This window comes from Hippoglossus hippoglossus, chromosome 23 (assembly GCF_009819705.1).
Source record: "Hippoglossus hippoglossus isolate fHipHip1 chromosome 23, fHipHip1.pri, whole genome shotgun sequence".
Taxonomy (NCBI): Eukaryota; Metazoa; Chordata; class Actinopteri; order Pleuronectiformes; family Pleuronectidae; genus Hippoglossus; species Hippoglossus hippoglossus.
Genome location: NC_047173.1, coordinates 3,194,014 through 3,218,666, shown reverse-complemented (window position 1 = coordinate 3,218,666; position 24,653 = coordinate 3,194,014). Strand labels below are relative to the sequence as shown.

The 24,653-nt window shown below is 42.0% G+C and overlaps 1 protein-coding gene across 8 annotated transcripts in view; it reads right to left on the bottom strand.

Annotated features, from left to right (window-relative positions):
• sbf1 (SET binding factor 1) overlaps positions 1 to 24,653 on the bottom strand; it is a 54,559-nt gene that overhangs the window by 5,321 nt on the left and 24,585 nt on the right. For 3 of the 8 annotated variants that reach the window (XM_034578526.1, XM_034578530.1, XM_034578527.1), the window contains 28 exons: positions 21,657 to 21,686; positions 19,573 to 19,678; positions 18,962 to 19,094; positions 18,733 to 18,841; positions 17,026 to 17,139; positions 12,321 to 12,398; positions 11,592 to 11,705; positions 11,346 to 11,474; positions 10,828 to 10,926; positions 10,399 to 10,606; positions 9,439 to 9,551; positions 9,059 to 9,208; positions 8,076 to 8,144; positions 7,736 to 7,897; positions 7,258 to 7,523; positions 6,269 to 6,441; positions 6,067 to 6,140; positions 4,552 to 4,744; positions 4,330 to 4,457; positions 4,041 to 4,216; positions 3,174 to 3,310; positions 2,308 to 2,518; positions 2,012 to 2,208; positions 1,572 to 1,709; positions 1,372 to 1,467; positions 1,051 to 1,125; positions 327 to 499; positions 28 to 204 (listed from right to left, as the gene is read on the bottom strand). In XM_034578526.1, coding sequence (XP_034434417.1) covers positions 28 to 204; positions 327 to 499; positions 1,051 to 1,125; positions 1,372 to 1,467; positions 1,572 to 1,709; positions 2,012 to 2,208; positions 2,308 to 2,518; positions 3,174 to 3,310; positions 4,041 to 4,216; positions 4,330 to 4,457; positions 4,552 to 4,744; positions 6,067 to 6,140; positions 6,269 to 6,441; positions 7,258 to 7,523; positions 7,736 to 7,897; positions 8,076 to 8,144; positions 9,059 to 9,208; positions 9,439 to 9,551; positions 10,399 to 10,606; positions 10,828 to 10,926; positions 11,346 to 11,474; positions 11,592 to 11,705; positions 12,321 to 12,398; positions 17,026 to 17,139; positions 18,733 to 18,841; positions 18,962 to 19,094; positions 19,573 to 19,678; positions 21,657 to 21,686 — 3,828 coding nt within the window. The remainder of the gene's footprint in view (positions 1 to 27; positions 205 to 326; positions 500 to 1,050; positions 1,126 to 1,371; positions 1,468 to 1,571; positions 1,710 to 2,011; positions 2,209 to 2,307; positions 2,519 to 3,173; positions 3,311 to 4,040; positions 4,217 to 4,329; positions 4,458 to 4,551; positions 4,745 to 6,066; positions 6,141 to 6,268; positions 6,442 to 7,257; positions 7,524 to 7,735; positions 7,898 to 8,075; positions 8,145 to 9,058; positions 9,209 to 9,438; positions 9,552 to 10,398; positions 10,607 to 10,827; positions 10,927 to 11,345; positions 11,475 to 11,591; positions 11,706 to 12,320; positions 12,399 to 17,025; positions 17,140 to 18,732; positions 18,842 to 18,961; positions 19,095 to 19,572; positions 19,679 to 21,656; positions 21,687 to 24,653) is intronic. The other 5 variants (XM_034578528.1, XM_034578533.1, XM_034578531.1 and 2 more) reach the window with 3 other exon arrangements.

Here is a 24,653-nt window from a genome sequence, read left to right as displayed (position 1 = left end):
GATGGATGAAAACCATTGAGCACTGACCAGAGTCATCCACTCAGAATCTTCCAGGCACCGCAGGAAGCTCATGTTGGGGTCAGAGGTCTGGGAGCTCGGCACGCAGGCCTTCATCAACTTCTTAAAGCTGTTCTTCACCTGCCGCACGTCACACACCTCGATGGGAACCACCTCCCACTGCTGGAACGAGTCCTGCTTCCCTCCCTGAGCAAGACAGCAGTCAGTTAATCCAAAGTGTTCAATTCTTTAGGCCCTTTACATGTGAGGGTTTACAAACTCTGCACTAGAAGGAGCACACTGCGTTCTACCACTGCGTCCTTCATCACCTTGAGCTGGGCCTTGTCTCCGATGATGTAGAGGTAGGCCTTCTGCTGGCGGAGGAACAACGCTTCGCTTGGACCTCCATTGGACTGCGGACCCTCTTTCCCAGCCAGACGCGTCCCCACGTCTGGGTTATAGGTACTTAGACGCCCGCTGCCTCGGATACTGCCCCATTTACCTGCAATACACACACAGCTAGTTCAAGTTCTTTTTAATCAAAGGTCAGAAAATAATTGATCATCAAACCTTGTGTAGAAGTCATAACCATGTTAAACAGCCTTGAAAGAATCATTCCCAGTTATTAGGCCTCAGTGGTGGAATTATCCTTTAAAACACACTGATGTGTAGAACATCCGAAGCCTTAACCAGCCATGCTGCTAAACACAGGCAGAAAGGATTGACAGCTACCCAGTCCAGTCTGCTACACCAAGCTGCTGCATTATGATGACACTCAGATTGTTGTTAACACTCAACAGAGAAAAAGAATCAAACAGGAAACGACAAACGTCAGACAACAGAGCTGCTGCAGCACCAGGAGCTGCATGCACACACACCCACACACAGCAGCTCTGTGGTAAACAAGAGCAGGCACAACAGTCCATTAGTCTGCAGGAGACAGCACACTACCAGGGATGATGACAGACACACTGACGCTACTGTTAGAGAGATCTGATTGGTTAGACAGGAGTGGAGGGAAAGGTGTGGGGAGTGGGGGGTAGCCTACTGTACCTCTAGCAGGGTTCCTGGCCTTGCCAGACACTTTGGGCTGAGAGAGGGAGATGACTTTCGCCCTTTGACCCAGAGCTGAGGTCAAATGACAGAGACGTTAACCAACAACGCCACACAATGGAGGATGGTTTTGCACATACACACACGCTCACACTCATGGATGGATGGACTGCCTCATTCATCATCCTCCTGGACCAGTCTCAGTTTCAGTGACAGGTTTCAGATTTAAAACATCGTTCACACAACTCATTTTGAAATTAGAACCGTGACAAACTAACTGATGCTACAGGAGCAACACACAAGCACAAAAGAGTGTCTCACCTCCTCTGCTGAAGGTTCCAGGAACATCCTCCTTGGTTCCCATCACCTGTTTCATCAGAGCGCCGATCTTAGGCGGCCGCAGCTTATCGGAGGAGTCTGTGTTTACATCAGAAGACAACACACCAGCTCTGTTACTTCAGTTTAAGACACTACAGGATATTGGTGACGACACTAAGTGAACAGTGTGATAATCCACCCACCTGAGGTGCTCATATGTGTGGAGGTGAATCCGCTGAGTGTGTTCCTGCCGCTGTTCTCACTGTATGAAGGCATGGAGCTGATGATGGCCTGCAGGTATTTCTCCTGCTCCAGACTGGTGGACTCTGCCTGGGAGGGAGCTGCAGAGAGACGACACAGATGAAGAACATTTTATTTTAGTGGCATATAAGCTGCAAAAAGACACTTTTTTGACAAGGCTATGTACACTAATGTCTTCATCCTGTGCATCTTTGACATTTATTACCACTGGAGTCAAAGTGTCACTTTATAACCACTGAACTCCTGAACTTTGCAAGTGAGGAAATGTGTGGACATGCATCAAGAAACTTCCAAAATAAGGGAACATGTCAGCATCATTTTCTGGATATAATAAGTTACATGAATCATCAGCTAGATGCCTAAATAGGTTTTTATTGTTCACCTGCAGAGGGGGTGTTGGGGGACTTGAAGAAGCCCACGACACCCTTAGCGTGGAAGCCTGCGGAGCGCAGCAGGACGGCCTTGGTTCTTGAATTCCTCCAGCAAACCACTGGGAAGCGGTTCTGACGGTAGCAGCGGCAGATTCTCTGGATGGTCGTGTCCGGGATACTCTGAGGCACTATCAGCAGGCCGGGGTAGCTGTGATACACACACACACACACACGTACCGTGTATTAAACACTGAGGAGATGCTGTGCATAAACTTTAACAACTTCTTGCTCCTTCTCTGTCTCTCACCTCCTGCAGACGGTGTACATGCGGTTAACAGTCGAAATCCTGAAGGGCTCGTTCTTGGAACGTGTCAGGCTGTTGCTGAGCGTACCCAGACCCAGGCGCTGGTAGTCTCGACAACACGCTCGCTCCACCACGTTGCTCATGGTCTGTCTGTCGGACGAGCGGATGGTAGAGGAGAGGGTGAGCGAGCTCTGCGGTTCCAACTCCTCTGAGACTGTGGAGACACACAGGAAAGCTCACTGGATGTCCCTCATTTCAAAAACACGAAATTTAAACAAATAAATAAAATAGTTGTCAAACATATTCTGCCACACGTCTGGATATTTCATTTAAATTCACTGATATGTCACAGAGAGCACATCATTTTTGGACTTTTAGAGCTTGATATAAAGCAAAATTTTCTTTAGCAAATCATGTCCTCTCACAGCTTCTATTTTAAACATGAAAAACTGAAGAAGTGGAAATTTAGTGTTTAAAAGGCATTAAAAAATACAAATAGAGGCTGAAATGGCAGTGTGAGCACTGATTGACATTGACATGTGAAAGTGAATGAATTCTGTTAAAAGAAAGCAAATTAAAGCAGTGTCATTACTGAACGAAATTAAACTGTCATCTGTCTGAAAGAATATGAGAATGAATCCATTGAAATGTAATATTTCATAGTATCAGATGAAATCGGCTGTGATGTCATGTGTGGAAACCTGATGACAGTTGAAGTGGGTGCACTGGAAGTAGTTGTACTGTCATTTGTTTGCAGTGTGTAGTGTAAAGTAAGTAAGAGTAAGTTAAGGAGACAGTTGGATGAGTCTCCAGTGTGATATCATCCAATATAGCTTTGAAGAATGTCGTATAAAAAACACTGTGCTCACCTGAGATTTCATCTTCATCCAGCTCTGACTGGAAGCTGCTCCTGTTCTCCCAGGTGGGCGGAGAATACTTCTTCCTGGTCACATACTGCCGACCTATGGTCCTTTTGGCACTTTTCACCAGGTTCTTGGAAAGTGTCCTGAAATAAACAAAGAGGGAGGAAGAGAAAGTTAATTGTTTCTTACAACATGTTCCAATGGAAGTTGCCTCACATCCACTTCCTGCTGGGTCTTTCAAATTTGAAGCCGTCTGAAAGTCCAGCTGACAATGGGCTGATTTTAGTGTTTTTCAGTGTTCCTCTCATTATATAATCAGATGCGTGCAAAAATAAACATATCAATCAATCACCTTGTATTTGTACAGCCCATATTCCAGTAACATAACTGTACCAGTTCAGAGCCTCGCATTTTCAGACATTGATGGAATCAGGTGCCATCACGTCTCAAAGAGCTCCACACATACATGATGGGAATGGCTGTAGCACCTCGGTCATACAATAAACTGTAACCTCATATGATCTTTAGCCTAGAGAAATATGAAGGGCAAATTCTTGAGCAAGAGGTGCTAATTAGTGACTTTGGTTCACAGGGAAATATGAGGTCACCAGCTGGAGCCAGCTGTAACTCAAACTGATGTTACAGATGTGAAGGATCACCTGAGCAACCCTACAGGAAGTGACTGCTCTGTGATCGACCTGCAGGACCTGATGGAGTCAGAGGTACGGAGTGATGTAACAGTGCGTTAGTACTGAGTCTGCTGACAATTCTGTGGAGCTAAACTAAATGTTCTGACATCCTTAGTTTCTCCTGAATAAAAACATGTTTCACAAACAAATTCCTGCCTTAATTGATTCTACACAGGTTCCTTACTTGAGGGACTGGTTCTTGTCCTTGGTCTTGTGCTCCACCACCATTTTCCCACTCTGACCCACAGTGAAGGCAAACGTGCCCTGGACGTGCTGAGGATACCGCAGCTTGTGCATGTGCTTCCTGAAAACCTCCGCCAGGTCGGACGCAACCTCCTCATCAAACGCAATCTTCATTAGCTACAGTCGTACACAGAGAACAGTGGAGTCAGGAAAGAGAGAAGCATGCACAGAAAATAAAGGATAAACGGGTCTTGTTGTTTATGAAAGGAGCCAAAAGGGGTTCCGAGTACCTGGAAGGTGCAGGAGCGTAGCTGCAGCCCCTCCTGTACAAACTGGTCCATGGGTATAGTGACTGAGATCCTCTTCTCCTTGGTCAGAGAGGCGATGGGGAACGAGCGAGTGATCACTTGTTCACCCACTGCAGGAAGAAGATGCAGACAAAGAGCTGGGTTTAGAGGACTCACAGATCTGACCCATATCTATCGGCGTGAAGTGTGTGTGTGAGGTCTCACCTAGTGGGTCTGTAGGCGTGCCCTTGAAGATGAGTCGGTAGGTGGTGAGGAAGATGGCACCCTCGGCGGGAAGCAGAGGTGGACCTCCCATCATCCCTGTGGCCTCCTCGCGGCCGTCGGGAATCAGGTGGACCCGCATGCCCTCCATCACCAGCTCCTCTCCCGGCAACAGAATCGGCCTCAGCAGCTTGGGCTGAACAGACAAAACACAAAAGAGAGGATGACAGGGAGTCTTATTAACGATGTCACAGCAGGAAGAAGACAGACGTCATCTACATAATATAAGGAACAGCATGTTGTAAATAGAAACTGTGGTAACTAAAACTGTCACACTTTCAACTGAAACATGAGTAAATCTGTCATCTTGAGGGAACTCTATTAACATTTAATATAATCAAATATCTTCTAATGATATTTGAACGATCACTGCACACAAAATCCACCACCATGCTGAGTTACTGGATGACCGGCACTGTTTGGGAGGTTACGTATTAAAAAAACAGATGAAATGACTGTGCCACTGTTGCATAATAAGAACATCAGCCAAGTTGGACTGGTGGGATCTTGGAAGAGATGATGTCACAAACAAAGAATTACACAGATGATGTTTTTATTCATGCGGTGTGTTTATATAAAACTTGAACTAGATTTCATTTGAGCAGACGCTGAGGATCTAATATAGCTTCGCTTTATTGAAAGGACTCTTATTTTCAAACAGAGCTGCTCAACTTTGCTTAACAATGGCACTATGAAATAAGCTGTCTCTCGTCCCTTACATCACTACCTGTGCTCCAGTGAGGCCAGGAGAGCTTCCTAAGGAACTCCAAAACTGATAGGATATAAATTTAAACTCTGGCAATCACTTTCATAAACTGTTACGCAACACCATATGTCACACACATCCACATTCCAGCTGCAGGCTCACAGCGGAGGCAGGGGAGTGTTTTAACTGTTTGGACCCGGATACAGAGAAGTCACACCACAATCTAATCTCCAATACAATGAGCTGATCTTTAAATGCTCAGGATGTGCGAAGCTTGTGTGTGTTAGAAAGTGAAATGGTGAAACAAAACTGTGAGTAAAAATAAACAAAAGGGAGTGATGAGGACAAATCTGCTCACGTGGAGTTACATTATCTGAAGCTGAGCGGTTACATGTTTTAGTCACAGGTCTTTAGTGAAATGACAAAACATGAGGAGTCGAGCCCCTCTGGAGAACACCACACCCTTCAGACTGAAGGCACTCCAGGTCTGCAGCACCTCTGGGAGCTACAGCAGCCAGGCTGAGCTCAACTGAGGCTCAAAGACCAAACAGCACAACAAGGGGGAGCAATCACCCCGCATGCACTGGTGAGGCGTGCCGTGAGTCATACGGTTCTGTCTCTGGCGGACAGACGTACCTGCTGTGGTACTGTGAGCCTGAGCTGTAAGGATTGGTGGAGAGGGGAGTGGGCGGGGCAGGCTGGGGTTCTGCGTGGCCTTTCTCCAGTGGGACGTAAAAATAGGAATTGGTTACCTTTTGGATTGGAGGCAGTCTCTTACTCTCCCTGTGGACTGCGTCCAACGTCTCAATGTGCATCTGAACAATATCTGCAGGGACAAAGACAGAACGATGAAGATGTTAGAATCCAGATGACAGTTTACAGGCAGTTTAGTGTGAAGCTCTCTATGCTAGGAGGCCAGATCACCGAGTGTGGCATGTCATGGTGCTTCCGTACCTGGTATCATGGTGTGGAGGGCCTTAAGGTGCTCGTTGGTCACGCCGCTCTCATTGCACACTTTGTCGACAAAGCGGTTGATGAAGCGCACCACAGAGTTGGCCACGTCTGAGCTCTCGGCGTCTTCGAAGCCGCTCTCTGTGTCGTAGCTCTCCGCCATGCTGCCTGCAATACTACAAAACAAAACAAAACAACCAGCTTTAGAAAAGGGCCAAACAAGGCAGTGGCTGGGATTAAAACCCTTGCAAATGAATTGTAAACCATTTCATATGAAATCATCACCCACTGTAGCCACAAGTTGAGCTTAAATAAGTAATCAGCTCTTCAATATTAAGAACTGAGTGTTTTTGGCAACATTGCAGGTGAAAAATATGCTGTATTAAGCTGCTGCTAATGCAAACTGAGCACATACTACTGCTGCAGCTTCATATTAAAAGCATTCAACTGGTGACACACAAGTTGACTTTCATCATTAATGTGTCCGAGGAAATACAATGTGTCCCCCAGTGAGCTCAGCCTTGAAAAATGTGTCAACAAAACGGCCATTTTTTGACAATGGATCAGTTTGAAATATGTCACAGAACAAGAAGGAGCCACAGTGAACCGTTACATAGAGACTGACAGAGATAGTAATGAATAGCAGGAGAACGCCCATCAATTATTATTAGAACAATTATGACAGTTCAAATATGATTGCATCAATAATATAAGTTAAAGGTATACTTCACACTTAAATGTGTTTGAGCTGTAAACTAAATTAAATGACTGTTCTTTGATGAGATACATTAGTGCTGGTCTTAATATCACATTTACTAACAAATTCACATACACACACGTGGGGTAAAGAGTGAGGCTCTGAGCTGGGAGTGAAGTTACATTTTACTGTAGTTATTATTACACTATTTGTCATTTTGCACTGATTGTTTTATTACTTTTACACCTACATATGTGAGTCCGACCCCCAGGTGAACGCCGACAGCTGTCCATACCTGTTTGTGACGTAGCTGTTGCTAACGCTCTCCACGTCTCCGAAGCCGGTGTTCCTCAGCAGTCGGTTCTTGCTGGTGTCCAGCGGCAGGAGCAGGTAGCTCATCCTGTTGGCGTAGTGGATGGCCTGGCTGAACACGGTGCTCTCCTCCTTCTGTACTCGCTCCATCTGCATTTCCTTGCTAAGTGTCGGCCACAGCCTGTTCTGCTCCGACGCCAGGTCCAAGGCGCTGATTTCCCTGCCGTCACCCGAGCCGTCCTGCTGCTCCTGAGAACAAAACAAAGGAGGTTCTATTAATGACTAATCATCTGAAGACGGCGGACATGAGCAAGCTGGACGTCTATTAGCTGTGGTGAGAAGTTTATTCTAAAAATTAATGACTAACATTTACTTTACTGCATTAATGAGCAGGATTAACACTCATATGGTCCCTGCAGTTTGATATCAGATAGACGTGTGATAGAAGTGTAAGTACTCACCAGGTTCTTCTGCTGCTCTCCATCCTCTGATTCCAGGTACAGAGCCCTGATGTGGCTCTGGACGTCACTGTAGAACATGGCCTCCCAGAACTGCATGGTGGCCCACACCATGTGCTCCTGTACACAGCTGTAGGCAAACTGAGTGATGCCTGCGCCGAGTTTCTGTTAAAGGAGAAATATTATGAAGGAGATCCCAGCAACCTCTATTTAACCTGAAGCTCTTCTCACTCAGTGAATTGTAAAATCAATGTGGACAGGTTCTGACTATGTGACGTTTTGGGCTATTACAGTTGAATTAGTGGATCTGAGATGACTCTGGTGATGCTGGTTATGAACTTACTCTGCAGAAGGCTGTGACCAATGGGAGCAGGGCAGCTGCGATGCCATGTTCATCCATGTGTGAACAGTCCTGCACAGACAAAGAACAGCAACACATCAAAACAGACCGCAGGCACCTCTAATATGATGACGGCCATAAAACAGGACAGTATTTTAAATATATTATTTTATTTTATTATCTAAACTATCCATTGCATTTTATGTGCTTAATGTTCTGTCCTATATTTTAACTGTTTACAGAAGCAGTGTCTTGTAAAGTGAACGGACCAAGATGCACATTTGTTCAACCTTCACAATTGTCCTAAAGTATCATTTCATATCAGCAGACATTTTACAAAAGTAATTCTTACTATTAAAAGAAAGAAACAAGTTGTTGCAGGTGCATCAAAAAGCCTGTGAGTTATCACACCATTGATCAAACAGTAACCAGATAAATTGGCTAAATGCATCTAAGCTCTCCGTCTTTGTAGGAAAATACAAAGTGCAAATGCAATGCACAGGCAGCATAATGAGACCCAGTGTTTCCCATTAATGACCTAGACTGTGGCAGCGCGCCATGTTCTAATTTGTCTGCACAGTTTCATAATGAACCCAATTTCTGTTACACTTCTCTCAATGACATAAAAGATCTATAACATAGTGTTTTGTGCCGTTTCCTCTCTCTCACTCTCTCACTCACTCACTCACAACAGACCCGTGCTTGAACATTATCAAGCACACCAAAGGAGACAGTTGCAGAGGTGGTTGTCATTAAGTTGGACAAACAACTTCTGTTTGAATTTTTTCCAAAACAGTGCTTGCTGCCACACTTGAATTACCAGCTCCAATTCAGGACTGAGGGCTCTGCTACAAGTGGTTTACATGTAGTTATTGACAATGTAGCATTGTGAACTATTATCGAATCTGTCAAAATGAAGGACAACTCTTGATTTTCAGCACTGTAATAAAATCTAGCTCCCCTGTTCCAGTACTTTCGAGGCTTACCTGTAAGGTGCAGTTCAACATGCGGACTATGTAGTCAAACTGCTGGTCGTCCAGCACAGCTCGGTTCTGCAGGACGTGCTGATTGAGCTCCTGGGTCAGACAAACCCGTGCTGCCCGACCCTTCAATGCCCGAAGTACAGCTGGCATCAGCTGAACAGAGGAGACATAACACACAATCACAACTAAATATCTGGGTCATAAACAGACATTTTTTTTAAAAGTATTTGAGGAAAAGACATTTCAAGTTGCTACAACCACTGGAGAGTAGATTGTCTGTAATTTGATCATTAATGATGATTTTTTTCTGTTAAATATGTAAGCAGAATTTTGTGGCAGTTCATTCATTGGTATGAAACTGTGCAGCGACGCATCCCACTCACCTTCTTCGCCTCCAGCATCTTGTTCTCAAAGATGTATGTGATGCAGTTCCTGACCACCTCCAGCCTGCGGGCGCTGTTGGCCATCACGTTTCCGTTTCTATCCACAATGTCTCCTGCAGAGGTGGGTGATCAGACACTTGTTTTATCACTGCAGCACTGAGCTAAACCCCATTAAACACACTGTGAGACGGATGGTCTCAGTGTAAAGTTTGAAGTACAAGGGCAGATGATTACTACATTACTACATATGATATTTTCTATCAAACCCAACCTTACAACAAACTTAAAAAAAAAATCGGTTTGTCTTATCACTGCATCCTTTTTTCCTCTCTTCACAAAGTCTGTTACCATATTTTTTAGGACTTCAAAGTAGTATAATTTGTATGTATAGTCTGGTCATTATAGCGGTTGGCAGATCATAAATTGGCCTCAAGCAGATATATTTGTATCTGTGTACATGTTGTGCTTTATTTTTTTTATCAACATAATGCAGGAAAAAGATGTTTGGGTTGATTTAGAAATGGTGTCATCATACAATTTTTCCAGCAGAGTCCGCTCTGACACCACAGTTCACTTCAATTTGTAAACTAGTTTGTGAGATGCATTGCTGTAAAGCTACACATCTCCATCATTTTCCCTTTTCAATATAATTCAGATATATAATCTTCTATATGTGCAAATAATATTGGTATTTATACCTGAATATTTTCCTCGCTAAAATCAGTCAAATACGTCAGGCTCCATCTTTTTGTAAAATGCACCTTTTGTCATCATACCCGAATGCATCAGCTGATGTATAGCAGTTTTCAGACTACTTCAAAGGCCACTCTACCTGGTGTCATGTCATTGTTTGGACGTAAACATTTTCTCACATGCTAAGAACATTACTAGAGGCTGAACTATTTTACACAACAACACAGAAACTCAGTTTCAGTCCCACAAATCTCCTCCCCAGCTCACCCAGTGGGGGCCCGGACGGCACCATGGCCTTGACCTCCACCTTGACCACGGGAGGTACATTCTTTAGCTTGGCAGTAGCGTGGTCAATGAAGAGCTGCACTGCAACATCGTCCAGCCCAGGAAAGGGCGTCTTATCTGTTGCCGCGTTCTGTCTGTTTTCTGTCGGCGGCTGGACCTTGTGCATCGCCACTGCGGGGTATGGATTCTCCTGGAAGAGGGAAAACACAGAGAATCACTGTTAAAGGAACAGAAGAGAGGAGGGACACATTTGAGTATTGGCGACATCAAGGAAGACAAAGAAGAAGGTCGACCAAGTGAAGAGAGAGGGATTAGTCTCGTGACACTGGGTGAGTAAGACGGGGAGAGAAAAAGGGAAAAAGACTCGGAGGACAACACAGAACCAGGGCCAACAATGCTAAGTTTCAGTACGTTTTTGAAGAGCTGCTCAGCGAGCTCCTTGACGTGGTTCATGACTTTGTGTGGACACGTCTCCTCTTGTCGTATCCGCTCCACCTCATTGGCTACCAGCTGTGAAAACATGACAAAGTAAGCGTTAAATTTCACCTCATCTTTCATATCTGAGGCAAAAACATTGAGTTCCCACCAGATTAAGAGTGACACAGACTAACTTTTTCTAATAATCTCATTTATATCCGTAAATTAATGCAATGTGTTTTAATCATTACTATATTTAGTTTTTACGACATTCATTATATTGTTTTTTATATATATTTATTTAAAATATATTCATATATATTTCAGATCTTCCTACTATTTCTCCGTCTCTTCAGATTTTAGGCTTTACCTGAATATCAGTTCAAACTAAATGCTTGTACATTGTCTTCATGGTTCACAAACGATGTGTTACAATATGAGATGATGGTTGGTGGGACGGTGCGCCACAAATTATTTAGAAGTTCTCCTGCACATTGTGCCAACAGACTCACTTCATCAAATAGGTCAGTGGCTCTGTAAGGAGGCCCCCTCTCTGACACGAAACCTGCAAACGCCATGCCGTCCAACACCTTCATCAGGAAATCGTCCTCCGTCAGTGATCTCTGACCCAGGAAGGCCGCCTGCAGAAACACACGTTAGCACCAATCTCCTGCGTGTGTGTGCGATCTGATCGGAATATTCCTTCATGTAAAGTACACAAATGACTTATTATGTACAGTTGAGTTCTCTTCCTGTACCTTGTGGAAGCGGATCACTGGTTCAGGGTGAATGCGAATGATGTGTAGACACCAGCGGTAGCCCTGGAAGAGCCGAGCGAACAGCCACAGGAACACTGCACGGATCTCCTTATCCTAAAACACACACACAATGGATGAGTGAAAGCCAACGCACAAAGACACACACACACACACACACACACACACAACAAAACTGAAGGAATAATGGAATGAATAGGACAGCTTCAACCGTTCTGCATCTGCTATTTTCTTTGGTCAACATTTCTTCTTGAAGATTTCAATAAATACATTTCTCAATTACAATCTTGCTGTATGAATACTGAAGTCTCTGTGTGTGTAACTTCATCCTGCTGAATTGTTTTCTGTGTTGACTGTACTGTCTACATTTAGAAAAAGTGCTGCACATACAGGATTTATCATTAAGAATTAAAGCAAAGAGTAGGTAACATTTCTTCACCTCAAATATGAAGTTGAGACTTTTTGAGAAAACAAGAGCTGCATTTTCACTGCAGGAACTTTCCCCAGGAACTAGGAACCTTTGCAGGAACTTTGTGTTTCCACCATGACCAGGGTCTAAATCACGTTCTGGAGAAATCTTTTTACCACCAAACGTCCTTGCTCGCGGGGTTAACCAAGGTACAGGAACCATTTAAGGTGGGGTTAGGGTTTTACTGACTCTTTCTTACGAGAAGACAGCAGATTATCAGCTGACTAACTTTTGTTTCTTACCTGGATCTTAAGTGCAGAGGGTTGCGAAGAGAGTGGGGGAAAGGCACGATCAGCAATTTCCAGCTCTGGATCCAAAATCTGCAACAACAAGAACATGAAACCACCATCAGTTACTACATTGGCTTCTACATCTCCCAACCCTCCTACTGTTGCTCGTCTCTGCTCTCATCAGTCAACATTCTTTAACTGAGTCATTAGCAGTGAATCCTGGAAAACAGTGTTCAAGCAGAAACTTTGTTTTACTGTTTAGGGTTTGAAGACTAAGTTGGTAATTACACGTGTTTTTGATTTGGTGATACATTCGCTACAAACTGGAAATTGTTGTATTTTTCCAACACAGTTTAATTGTCAGTCAAACAGTCTTTGCCGATCTGAACAGAATAATTCCCTTTATTGAAGCTATAACTCTTCCCCTGCAGCTTTAACCATAGCAGCTAATGATATCTATCCTGTTCTTCTAAGTATTGGTACTTAAATATGCTTACAAAACATTTTTATTATCACTTTTGATGTCTAATTTTAGAAGAGAAGTTGAGTCCATTAAAATAGTTCCTCTAAGTAACCGATTTTGGTTTGTCCAGCTCCAAGGAAAAGGGTTTTATGAGACAAACATTTGCAGCAGCAACATATTCCAGGCCGAACAAACAAAACAAATTGTATCCCTTGGAAACAGCCTTTGGTCCCAGGGCTAATGCATGAATATCCCAGTGAAACTGTAAGGAGAGCGGAGCAGCTAAGCTAAGCCCTGGTTCATGGTTGCTGCCCAACAATCTACATCATCACCGTTTTGCGACCTTCAACCAAACCCCACCGATCACTTTTCAAGCTCTGCAGTTTATCTATTCTTGTGTCTTGTTTCAGTGATGGAGGTCAGATCGAGTGCCTGCTACTTTTTATTGAGTAATCTCAGACAACAAGCCACACACACACAGAAGGAGACATACCCGACACAAAAAAACAAACCTGAGCCCAGAGTCCTGCACTGGGTCTGGTAACCGAGTTGTGAAACAGCTAAAAAATATATTTATAACCCAAACCCACAGGCATTATTTAAATAAACATGGGCGGGCAGCGGGTGAGAACTTTTTTTAGGGATTAGAAATGAATCCGAGTATGATGTAAAACATCTAAATGAGCGAATAGGAAGCCTAGACAGCTGCAAGGATATATGTTATCGTGAAAGCCTATGACACCCTCTTTTACTTCTGCTCAAATAACTGTCACTACCGACATCAAACTGACTAGAACAACAAAATGGATCACATAAAGACAATAATAGCCAGTGGTGAATATGTTGTCAGTGGATTTGTCGTCACGGAGAAAACACAGGAGCACCGGTGCTGCGACAATTCACAGATGCTTTTCCAGGAACAAAACTAAGCCATACCCTATTGGATGCGTTTTTTAAAATCACAGGTAACCGGTCAGGTCGCGAGTCATAAGGGTCCACATTTGACTTGCGGTCAACAGGTCCGAGCTTTGCAGATGCGGGTTTGCAGAAATACATCTGTGCGGGACTCAAACTGGGTCCAAGCACCGTAAAAAGAGACTCCAAGATTCTTCACATTTATGGTGGAATTTTAAGCGCTGACCGGCTGCTTCTTTGGAGTCTGTTTGTATCATTTAGTCCCTCACCGAGGTAAACTAGCTCTGTCGGAGATACAATCCTCCAGTTTATAAATCTGTGTTAGAGCAGAGACCTGCTGGCTGAGGACACAGACCCATAACCCAGTGAACTTTTCTTTGACTCATTCACGGCTTTTACTCCATCCCCACAGAGCAATGACCACAACTCACAGGAGTCTCTAGGTTAGAGGCCATAAAGCACACAGAGCAACCAGTGAGAGAAACGGCCCCAAAAACAAAAACAAACAATTTCACAATAAAGTGTTTTTCATATCTTTATTAGACTTATGTCTTTTGTTAGCCTTGTAATCGGAAACATAGAGCAGATGCCCCAGTAAGTAAGTCACAGTTCGGTGTTGTGCTTGAGGATTTGGTTTTGATGTGAAATTTTTAATGGTAAATGGTCTGTACCACTCAACACGCTTCCCCCATTCACACACACACATTCACACAGTGCATCTCTGTGTTTAGATCATAATTTGGGGGCTTCCTTCAGGGTTAGAAGCAAAACGAGGAATGCTTACATTCAGCGATAATATTATTGAAACATAAAAACACAGAACAACAGCCACAAGAAGAGTTTACAGTCTAATTACTGTCATCACTCTATGACACAGTTATAAAATATGATAAAACAAAGTAGTCTATGGTCTATAATATAGACAAGGATATAGACTCTATATCCTTGTTCTGAGTCACCTTGTTAAACCTGTGTTATTGGTTTAAAGGACCACAGGATTGATAAAAACACTAAGATAATAAAACAATAAGAATAATTAAATCAAATGCAGAGATAAAAGAAGCATATTGCAGGGTTGTGCATGTGCTCTGAAACTCCCTGCCGGATGAGATTAGGCTCGCCAACTCACTACCGATCTTTAAATCACTGCTCAAAGCATATTTTTACATGAAAGCATTTCTAACATGCGACTTGTAATTATTTTCATTACAACACTCAGTGTTATTGAGTTCAAGTGTGATGTTCCTGATCTCGTCAGCCATGTTCTCTCTTTTTCTATATCGTTCTCTGTGAACAGCAGTTTCTAAACAAGTCTTCAGGGGTCATTGCAGACGTCCTGAGTAATGTGTTATTTTAAAACATGCATAAATGTAAATCAGCACTGTAGCCTTGTACTATATATATATATATGAACCTTTTAATTGGAGTGCACACTCTACTCATATACTGCTACTATTAATATATTGTATAACCAACTAGTTGTGTTGTTTTGCAGCTGTAAACATCTAGACTGCCGTAGTAATGAAATCAGCACAATGCATTTATGATGAGGATCAAATCTTGTAAATATTGTGAGAGTTCGTGGGAAGAGAATGTCCAATATTAAAATTTAGGCAGCATCTAAATACACTTGGCATATCTGAGCGGAGACAGAAGGGAATGCCAACTCATCAGCTCCCAAACAAACACGTCCTAACCTCTAACTCAGTGACGTCCCCAGCAGAGGGAAAACTGTCCTGTGGTTGGTGACAAGCTTGTCAATCTGTCACCAGACACTCACTCACAAATAATTAAATTGATTATTATGATTTACATGCAACAGCAATCACAGGAGCAGCAAAACGAGCTAACTGTCAAGGAAGGAATGATTTAAAAGGATTTTCCCACAACTGGCTGTAAAAGTATGACCTATTCTTAAAATAAATAAAAGTACATAAGGAATACCAACAAAATTGTACTTAAAAACATTATATGAGTAAATGTATTAAGTTACATTCTACCACTACTTGAAGAATTTAACAGATTTTATTTTCTGCTTACAAAATATATACGTCCACTTCTAAGTTTTAGTCTTTGACAAAGGATTTCTATGGATCAGTTAAGTTTATGTGACACTAGTCACCGGCTGATGTTTATAAGCAAAAGCCTAATTTATAACATAATGTTTTTGCCACTATGCCACTATGACATCAAAACAGCGTCATTATGTTCATTGTTTTTAATGCAATTAATGAATAAAACAATAAAACGTTCAGGAAAGTGGGTTCTTTTTATGGATGCTGTATACTGAGTGTTATGACAAATAGTTTGTCTTGCAGGCTATTAACTCTGCAGCACGTGAGCTGGCAGAGCACCAAGATGGTAAAGAGATTATCAAGGGTGTTTCTGAAGCATATGACCAGTGTTTATGTGATCAAACAATTATTCATCAGTCTCCGATTAGAATATTATTTGAGTAACAACAACTCGCACTGTTTAAAAGTATCCTCCCTTTTTACTATGACATAAATCCAACGGCTTCCCAGCAGGGAAGAGAAATGTGCATAATGCTTAAATAAATATGATAAGGAAGTAGAAAAAAGTGTTTAAACACTTGAACAGATAAGCATTTCTCAGAATGGGCTGCGATTGGAATAGAGGAAGGGACTGAAGCTGCAGTGAAGTGCTTGATAGGAACACATCAGTGCAGAGCGGGAAGAGCAGGTGATAGGACATTCTTCTCCATTAAGTGTGGGTGATACGGTTACAACTACAGCTGAGTTGGCACCAACAAAAACTGTTGAAGCACCAAGCATCAACTAAAAAAATAAATAAACACTAAAATAAATACAAAGGAGAATTAACTCAAACTTTCTGTTGCAACAAGAAGAAACACAATTAAATACATTTGAAACAAAGGCAATAGCACGTAAATCTTGATTCATTTTAATTTAGCCCGAAACTAAATGGGGTAGCGACATGCAGGTGATAAAACACACATGTTGTATTATACAATGGATAACACAATATAATCTGAATTTAGACCCCAATTAAATTTGAAGTGACTGAATATTTGTGATTCTGTTAAAACACTAAACCTATTTTATTAGTACAAGTTTCACCACTTCATACTTGAAAAACAAAGAAAGCCCCATACATTGTAACGACAGCAAATCCAAAATTAAACTGTAAGGATCGTCCTGGCATCTCAGCCCATTAAGCACCACTGGGGAATTTATTTATTAAAACATTGTATTAAAATAAAGGTTCCTGTGCTCAGTGTGTGTGTGTGTGTGTGTGTGTGTGTGTGTGTGTGTGTGTGTGTGTGTGTGTGTTCATTGTTTCGGTTGCAGCTCTCACCATTGCCAGCACAGTCTGTGTCTGCTGAAGGAGAGGTTCAGGCAGCAGGGAGATGTGGACACACTCGGGAATGGTCACCGTACCACCGTCCAGGTCGGCAACGATCACATCCAACTGAGCAGAAAACGCACACATGTAAAACACACTTTTCATCTCCGTTGATAAAAGCACATCAGTGTGATACACAAGCTGATTACAGTGAGTGAAAGATAAAGAGACAGAGAGAAAAGTCATCTCTGTCAACGGCTGCTCATTACATTACCAGTTATCAAATATCAAAACATAAATTCACTGCAGACAGCAGGAAGGGCTGCCCAGACGATGACCTCTGACCCCTTGACCCTGACGACTGCTGGTACATTGATAACTACTGTACAAAACATAGCATTTCATTGTTATGTGAGATCAATGGCTCCATCAGAGCGGCAGAGTGTAGTCAGACATCTCAATAAGGAGCGTCCATTACACAACTCATCAGGCTTTAATAAGAGAGCAGCAAATTAAATTCTTTGATCAACAGATGTAGACCAGTGGTTTTCAACCTGGGGTGTACCAATATCAACTCCAGGGTTCACCCGGGGGTTGTGGAGAAAAATAAAACAATAAAAGAAATAACTATTAAAACTGGTGAAATGCTTTAACGTAATATCCTCTGTACGAATTATATCATTTCACAATGTGTGTCCTTGAGAGTCAGTGTATGCACACAAGTTTCTACCAACCTGATTATTCTGGGGGGGTCATGACTTGAAAAAGGTTGAGAGACACTGATCTAGACTCTAATTATTTTTCATTTAAATTGGTGTAATTTAACTTGGCAAGGTTTGTATAGAGAACTGTATTAGAAGGCAACAGGTACCAAATAAGCAGACAGCAGTGGGGGCAGTTTAATAAAAGACAGATGAACCATTACTTAATGGGTCACTGAGAGTTTACATGTAACATACTCCCCAATGTCATCGAAACTCACATCCATGGCAGAGCGGCAGACTGCGTGTAAGTACAAAACAGAAAATCTTAACCTCCTCTGTCTGATTTCAAGGTCATTCAACGATTGAACAAAGCTCTCATATACTTTGAGAACTAAAACAGCCATTTCTGCAAAACAGGTACCACATTTCTCTCCTCCAGCTGGAAACTGGCAGCACGTGATGCAAAAAGTCAATCGTCCACAGAGTGCATGCTGCTTTTTATGAATTAAAGAATGTTCTGTATGGAGTTGGTATTTTGTTCTCTAACTGGCTGTCAACGTTTTCTGCTGTTTTGGGCTGCATCTTAATTACTTTCTGGTTAAAGTGGTTTCATCCTTGTGAATAAAGTGCTTGATGAGCGTAACTGCCCAATCTTTGAAGTTGTATGTGTGTTACATGTGAAATACATATTTTTAAACACAATACAGGCTCATCAAGAGACTCCCCCTGTTTGCTGCTATCCTGTTGAAGCTCTTTTTTATATTAAAAGGTGGTCACAAGGTTTTGGTTGACTTATTGGTCAAGCTAATCCCACCCCCAGCCTCTGACTTAAACAGTTCTTTCCTTTAGACCAACGAAGTGTGGGTGCAAAAGTCGAACCAGTTATTCTGGCCGAAGTCGGTTCTTTGGCCGTTGAAACACAAAGAACTGGTCGCGATTAGGCGCTGGCTCAGAACCAGGCCCTTGAACTGCCATGGGGGGGAATGGGAAATTGTGATGTTGATTAAGAACTCACCAGCTCTTGTGTTTCGGAGCGGAAGAACGAATTGACACCGATGATGAAGGGAGTGGGAGTGCTTAGGACCTCTATTAGTTTTCCAGGTAGGATGGGAACGTAGGTGAAGCTGAGAAAGACACAAACACAAAAAGAGATTTTTCACATCAATTGTTGTATTTGATAGAAAAAAATCAACAATAACACCTCGAGAATGATGTGGAGACAGAGACGGTGGGTGGAAACACACCTGTATTTGAGGGGGAACATGATGGCCAACAGTCCACGGCAGGCGTCCGTGAGTCTCTGGTAGCTGTTGGACAGGAACAGGATCTTGTGTTCCGTCAGGGCAGCGCATAACAGATACAACACGTTGACTATACCTGAGGGAGAAGAGAGCACAGACAGGAAATCACTATCAGCCCAAAAGGCGAACCAATTAAAACACATACTAATAAAGTCCAGTTATGTCCTAAATTCTATCTTTAAGAAGCTTTTAATGTTAATGCAACAGCATGTTTATTACAGAGTGTTTTTCTCATATTCGGTCCCCATGTCTCCCTATTCAGTAAAGATAGTTGACTTAACAATTTTCTAACAGAAAAGCAGAGCATAATAATCATCCTTAAGGTGAAATTTATGGTAGAGCTTATGTTGGGAATGACATAAGATTGTAGAGAAATGGCTACTTGGATTAATGACCAAACAAAGTTTCTAAAAACATCTAAAAAATTGAGTTGGCAGGTAAATTAAAGTGCAGTATAACCCTTTATTAGAAATCTACCAAACCTTCACTTGGACACCTGAGAACACTATTTAGAAATTGGAGGTGTATTGATTAAATATAATATGAGTTCTTACCAAGCTGTCTGAAGAGCTGGGCCACAGTGCTGCCGCTGACAGGGAGCGCGTCATTGATGGGAGTCTGGATAACTTGCCGGTCGCCAGCACCTAACGTTATCGTCCGCTATAGATTGGAGAGAGAGGAAAGAATGAAAAGAGGTCGGGAGGTTAGTAGTCCTGGAATAAATGGCCTTTTCTGGGAAATCCAGGGTTTGGAAGCTTGGTTTAATCACAGTTGTGCGTGAGAGCAGCATAAGTTAGCGACAGAGAGATGGAGAATCCCAGAAGCTTAGCAGGTACGTGACAAATCAGACACAAGCCATTCCAGCTGATCAGGATGTGAGTGGAGCTTGGCAGGAGTCCATGCCAACAACTGTGCTGCAACACAACACCACCACATCAATGGGCCTTTGTGGGAGACTGAAATCCCAGCATGGCAGGTGTCATGCGCAGGTGATTTTCCACTGTGGCCTCATGTAAGAGTGATCATGGTGTATCTGTTCGGATGATTCGATTAGGACCATGAAACTCGGAAGAAGTATCCCGACACGGAAAAAATCCTCAATTGAGCTGACGTGCAATCTGTAAAAAGGCTGAAATAGTTGTCTTTAAAATAAAAAATAAAAACTTCCTGCTGCTTTGTACACAAATAAAACTCAGAGTCAGCCATTGTCCGATCACTATGTCCTCCATTACAGATAAATTGGAAATGTTCTGAGCCCCAGACAGAAGACAAAGCCGATAAATATTGATTTGTGAGTGGATAACCACTGTATCCGGAAGTGGAAATGGAGGTGATTTAGACTGTAAGAAACAAATCTATATAGTATAATTACAATCATCCAGAATTAAGCTCAGCAGCACAAAATAAAAGTCGACTGAGGCGACAGAATACAGCACACTTTACAGACTAGGTTTCTTTTTCATATTAGGCATGCAAGACACATTCATTTAACACTCCAGATAATGTAATTCAAATATTATGTCCTGGTAAAATAGAGAAAACAAAGTTACAAGACCTTGGAGAAACAGTACTCATGTAAGGTTCATTCTAATCCTGCCAGAGGGCTTTCAGGGTACAAAAATTATGATTGTGATTGGATATGCAGTTAGCTTCGGAAAAAGGCGTTAAACACGGTTATCAAGCCTGTGAGGCCGTTTGTGTGGACTGGGCTGAGCTGGGAGGGAAGAGTGCAGCATCGTCTCATGCGCTCTACAGCAGCGATAGCAAACATAGCAAGCTGTTAGCATTTCAATACTGCGACCCAACAGCTGATCATCTGGTGTGTTCACGCTGTTCATGATGTCTGCATCATTTTAATAAATAACCACTTGACTAATGTAGGATCTTCTACACTCAATCACTTCTATTAACTGGATGGTGACATTAGTCCTGTGTACATCCAGTGCCCCAAATGGAGATAATCAGATAGTGAATAAATATATATCAATGCACAAGGAGGAGAAGTTAAAGTCGTTGCCTGATATTGTACCTGAATAAACACAGAATGTCCTAATAGATGCATACAACTAGTTTTACCAACTGATATTTGTATCCTACACACTGAAATATCTTACAGTACTTCTGTAAGAAATCTTTTGATACTTGTTGGCATGGTCTTAACCAATGTTTTTTTATATTTACAATTCTGACAAATAGAAGATGTTGCATACTCAAGGATTCATTGACGACAGTTATAAGGATAAAACATTAGAATCCTGTAGTTATTAGAGTAATAAATGACTAAATTATTTTTTCTAATAGCATTAGTCCAGGAAATACATTTTTGATTTAGTAGTTTTGATTTCTTTTTGTAGTTCTTTGCACATGGTTACATTAAGAAAACTCACAAATGATCAGTATGAAAGTCAATTTTCATGAATTTCATGAATCTGGAGGCTCATGCTTGTATCAGAAATGCAGTTGGCTGTTGAAAAAAAGAATGATCAGTTGTTGGTCCCATATCGAGTCTGCATCAAAGCATTTTGATTGGTTCTCCTGCCACAGGAAGTGTGCATGGATTGGCTGAGGGGAATGGGTGGAGGAAAAGAAGTTCAGAGCTGATGGGTGGCGAGAGGAGAATGAAGTAGGGCTGGCGTACCAATCTCTCCTCTCTCTCCTCCTGGCCCGGCTGCACAAGCAACCGACAGACACACACACGCAGACACACACGCAGACACACACACACACACACCCCGCAGAATAAGACCCAGGTTAGAAACAACAGGAGCAAGGGCAGAGGATGCCCACACTTGACAACAATATGACAATAATGTATCAGCATGGCAAAACAAGGAAGCTGCACAAACAATGATGTCATAAACAAGAACTGCAAGATGACGGCTGTGTAAAAATATAGGATGAGTGCAACGGTAGACATGAGAGAGACACACGTGCAAAAACAAAGTGAAGCCATCATTTGGGATTCAACAGCGCGATGACACCAACAATCATTGTGTCATTTCATTGCCAACTAAAATAAACAGAGAGCAACAATAGCAGAAAACTGTGGCACACTAATTGTCATAGAATAGCAATAACATAACTGCATGAGAGGGGAAAAGAGATATGCAGGTGACATTATTTTCCCAAGTGCCGTCCATTGCAGGACGTTTATCCTACAATGTTTACCTTTGTCTGTTGTTGTAATGAGGATCCATCATTGACTATATGAACTCCTACATCGATGATTCTGATATTTCACTGTAACAGTAACACTGGGAATTTTTAAAGCTGAGATATTTTTATTTCAAAAAATGTTAACATCTTCCCACAGTCTGACTTATTTTCACATCACATGATGGTTGTTGGAACAATAACAGGTAATAAAACTAATTTGGTAACAGCAGAGTTCCTCATTGACACACCACAATAATAAAAGGTGAAGGGAAATAATGTGTTTCCTCACGCAATCAGCTGACAGAAAGTAGCAATGACTTCCAGCAAAACAATAAATGGGTTTACCCCCGAATTAAACTCTGCCAGTCACAGTGCTTGGCAGCGTGACAGGCACTGTCCATAAATTGGGATTGGAATTTCACCTTTCACACTAATTACTTATAAAGACAACAACAAGCAAATCGCTAAAAGAAGGGACGGATGACAACTGCCCATACTAAATACAAGTCATCCCACACCATGAGGAAGTCAAACACGCATTACAGAGGACAGGGTCATGTGCAGACTGTGGGGAATCACTATGTTGTTCAAGGGGACTTTACCAGGAAAGATGCTTAAAAAAGAACCAAGTGGTTTGTCACTGTTCTGTGTTAAGGATGATCCTGCTGGTCACCCTGCAGCACTGCTTTTGCAATTCACTATTTCTCACATCAGGCCAACAGCCTCGAGTTCAGTCCAAATTAGAGATGTGTAAACTGCTCAGATAAATAACTGGTGCTGTAACACCCTGTCACAACGTGTTGTTTCACAAGCTGCACTGTTTAAACACCTCTCACACCTTCTAGTTATTTAACAAGCTTTGATACGACAGCCTGCGCCAGGATTTAAATTTAGCTCTAAATTTCAAGGTCAGCGGTCGTACATTTGTACCCAACTGACATATGCATTTAAAAAGATGGGGGCTTTCGTGATGAAGACTAAGCAATGTGTGTGGCAAACGTAGCACTATCTTGGATAACCAGTGGTTTATAATAATAATAATAATAAACAAAATGCTTCAGAAGAGGATAAAACTGAAATACAATTTAATAAAATAAAGAAAATCCATTTTAGTCTTAATATTGTCAATTTTATTTATTAATTTAGTCCTGCTTTAAATGTCCTTGTTAGTTTTTATTATATTTAGTTATCCTCATCCGGTTTTAGTTGACTAAAAGTCTGGGTATTTTACTTCTAGCCAAAAAGAGAATGAATTATATTAGTCCTATAATTCAGGTTATATTAAACATTTTAGTCAATGTATTGCAGCAGAAAGTGATTTGATAAAAAAAAAAAAAATCTTGGCGCTTGATCGAGCAACAGTTAAATATGGTAAAAGCAATTTTAACAAAAGTATTTTCACTCCCCTTTCTAGCTCATATAACCCTAACCCTTACATACATATACAAAAAGAAGTCCTGTGTGTTCTTAGTAGAAGGTCTAATCATTATTGGTGCCAGCAGCTGTTTGGTGTGTGACAGTGTTGCCACAACAATATGTCTAATGGCCAAAATCATTTCGATGTCATGTTGCTGGAGTCTGTTGTGAGTTCCTGGCCAGAGGCTGAACAGACACATTCTGTGTTAATGACAGACGTTTAGTAAGGCTGACAGAAAAGTCCTGTGTGATTTAACAGTTACTGGAATGTGTGTAAGTGTGTGTTGCTCCTTCTAAAGTGGCCTGTGCTGCTCTTGAGTCGGAAGAACAGAACTGTTTGTCCTTTGGCTGGACAGGAACAGGATGCTTAAAGGGATAGTTCACAGAAAAATGAAAATTCACTCATCTACTCACCACTATCACAGGACATTTAGGCTTTAAAACATGGTGTAAATGACGTCGTTTTTAGTCGAATGTGAATGTCGGGGCTTGCGGACATTTGGGTGACACCACATTAGCAGTATGGAGGCTTGATATGTTTTGTCTGTTTTATAAAGTCACCATTTACTTCAATTGTATTTGATCCTGCTGCAACGCTGTTTACCTCTGAGACTCCAGAAGTGTTTTGTGGACTCTAACACTTCACCCACCCCTCCATCGGCATAGTGCTGAGCAGATAATGAGGTGAACTATCCCTTTAAGGGGCTCTGTACATTTACTGTATATACTGTAACTGGGTGTCTGACGTTTTACATTGCGTAACAGGTAACATACAGCTTTGTTAATGAAACCACTGATTAACATCTATAGCAGAATCTATCAGTATGACGATGAATGATTCAGGACCAAGCTTTAACATTGGCCTGTTTGTGTTTTCAGATTTGCGTTGGTGTGTAAGGAGAGCTGTGCTGTAGCCTCCGCTGTTTGAGACTGTTTGTGTGTTAATACCGATTAGATCTCATTCCCTCATTCAGCTGCTGTGCTTTCCAGTAGGGAGCCATCTGCTGTCCCATATGGCCACCCAAATAAATTACGACCTGCACAGCTTCAGGAGGGTGTGTGT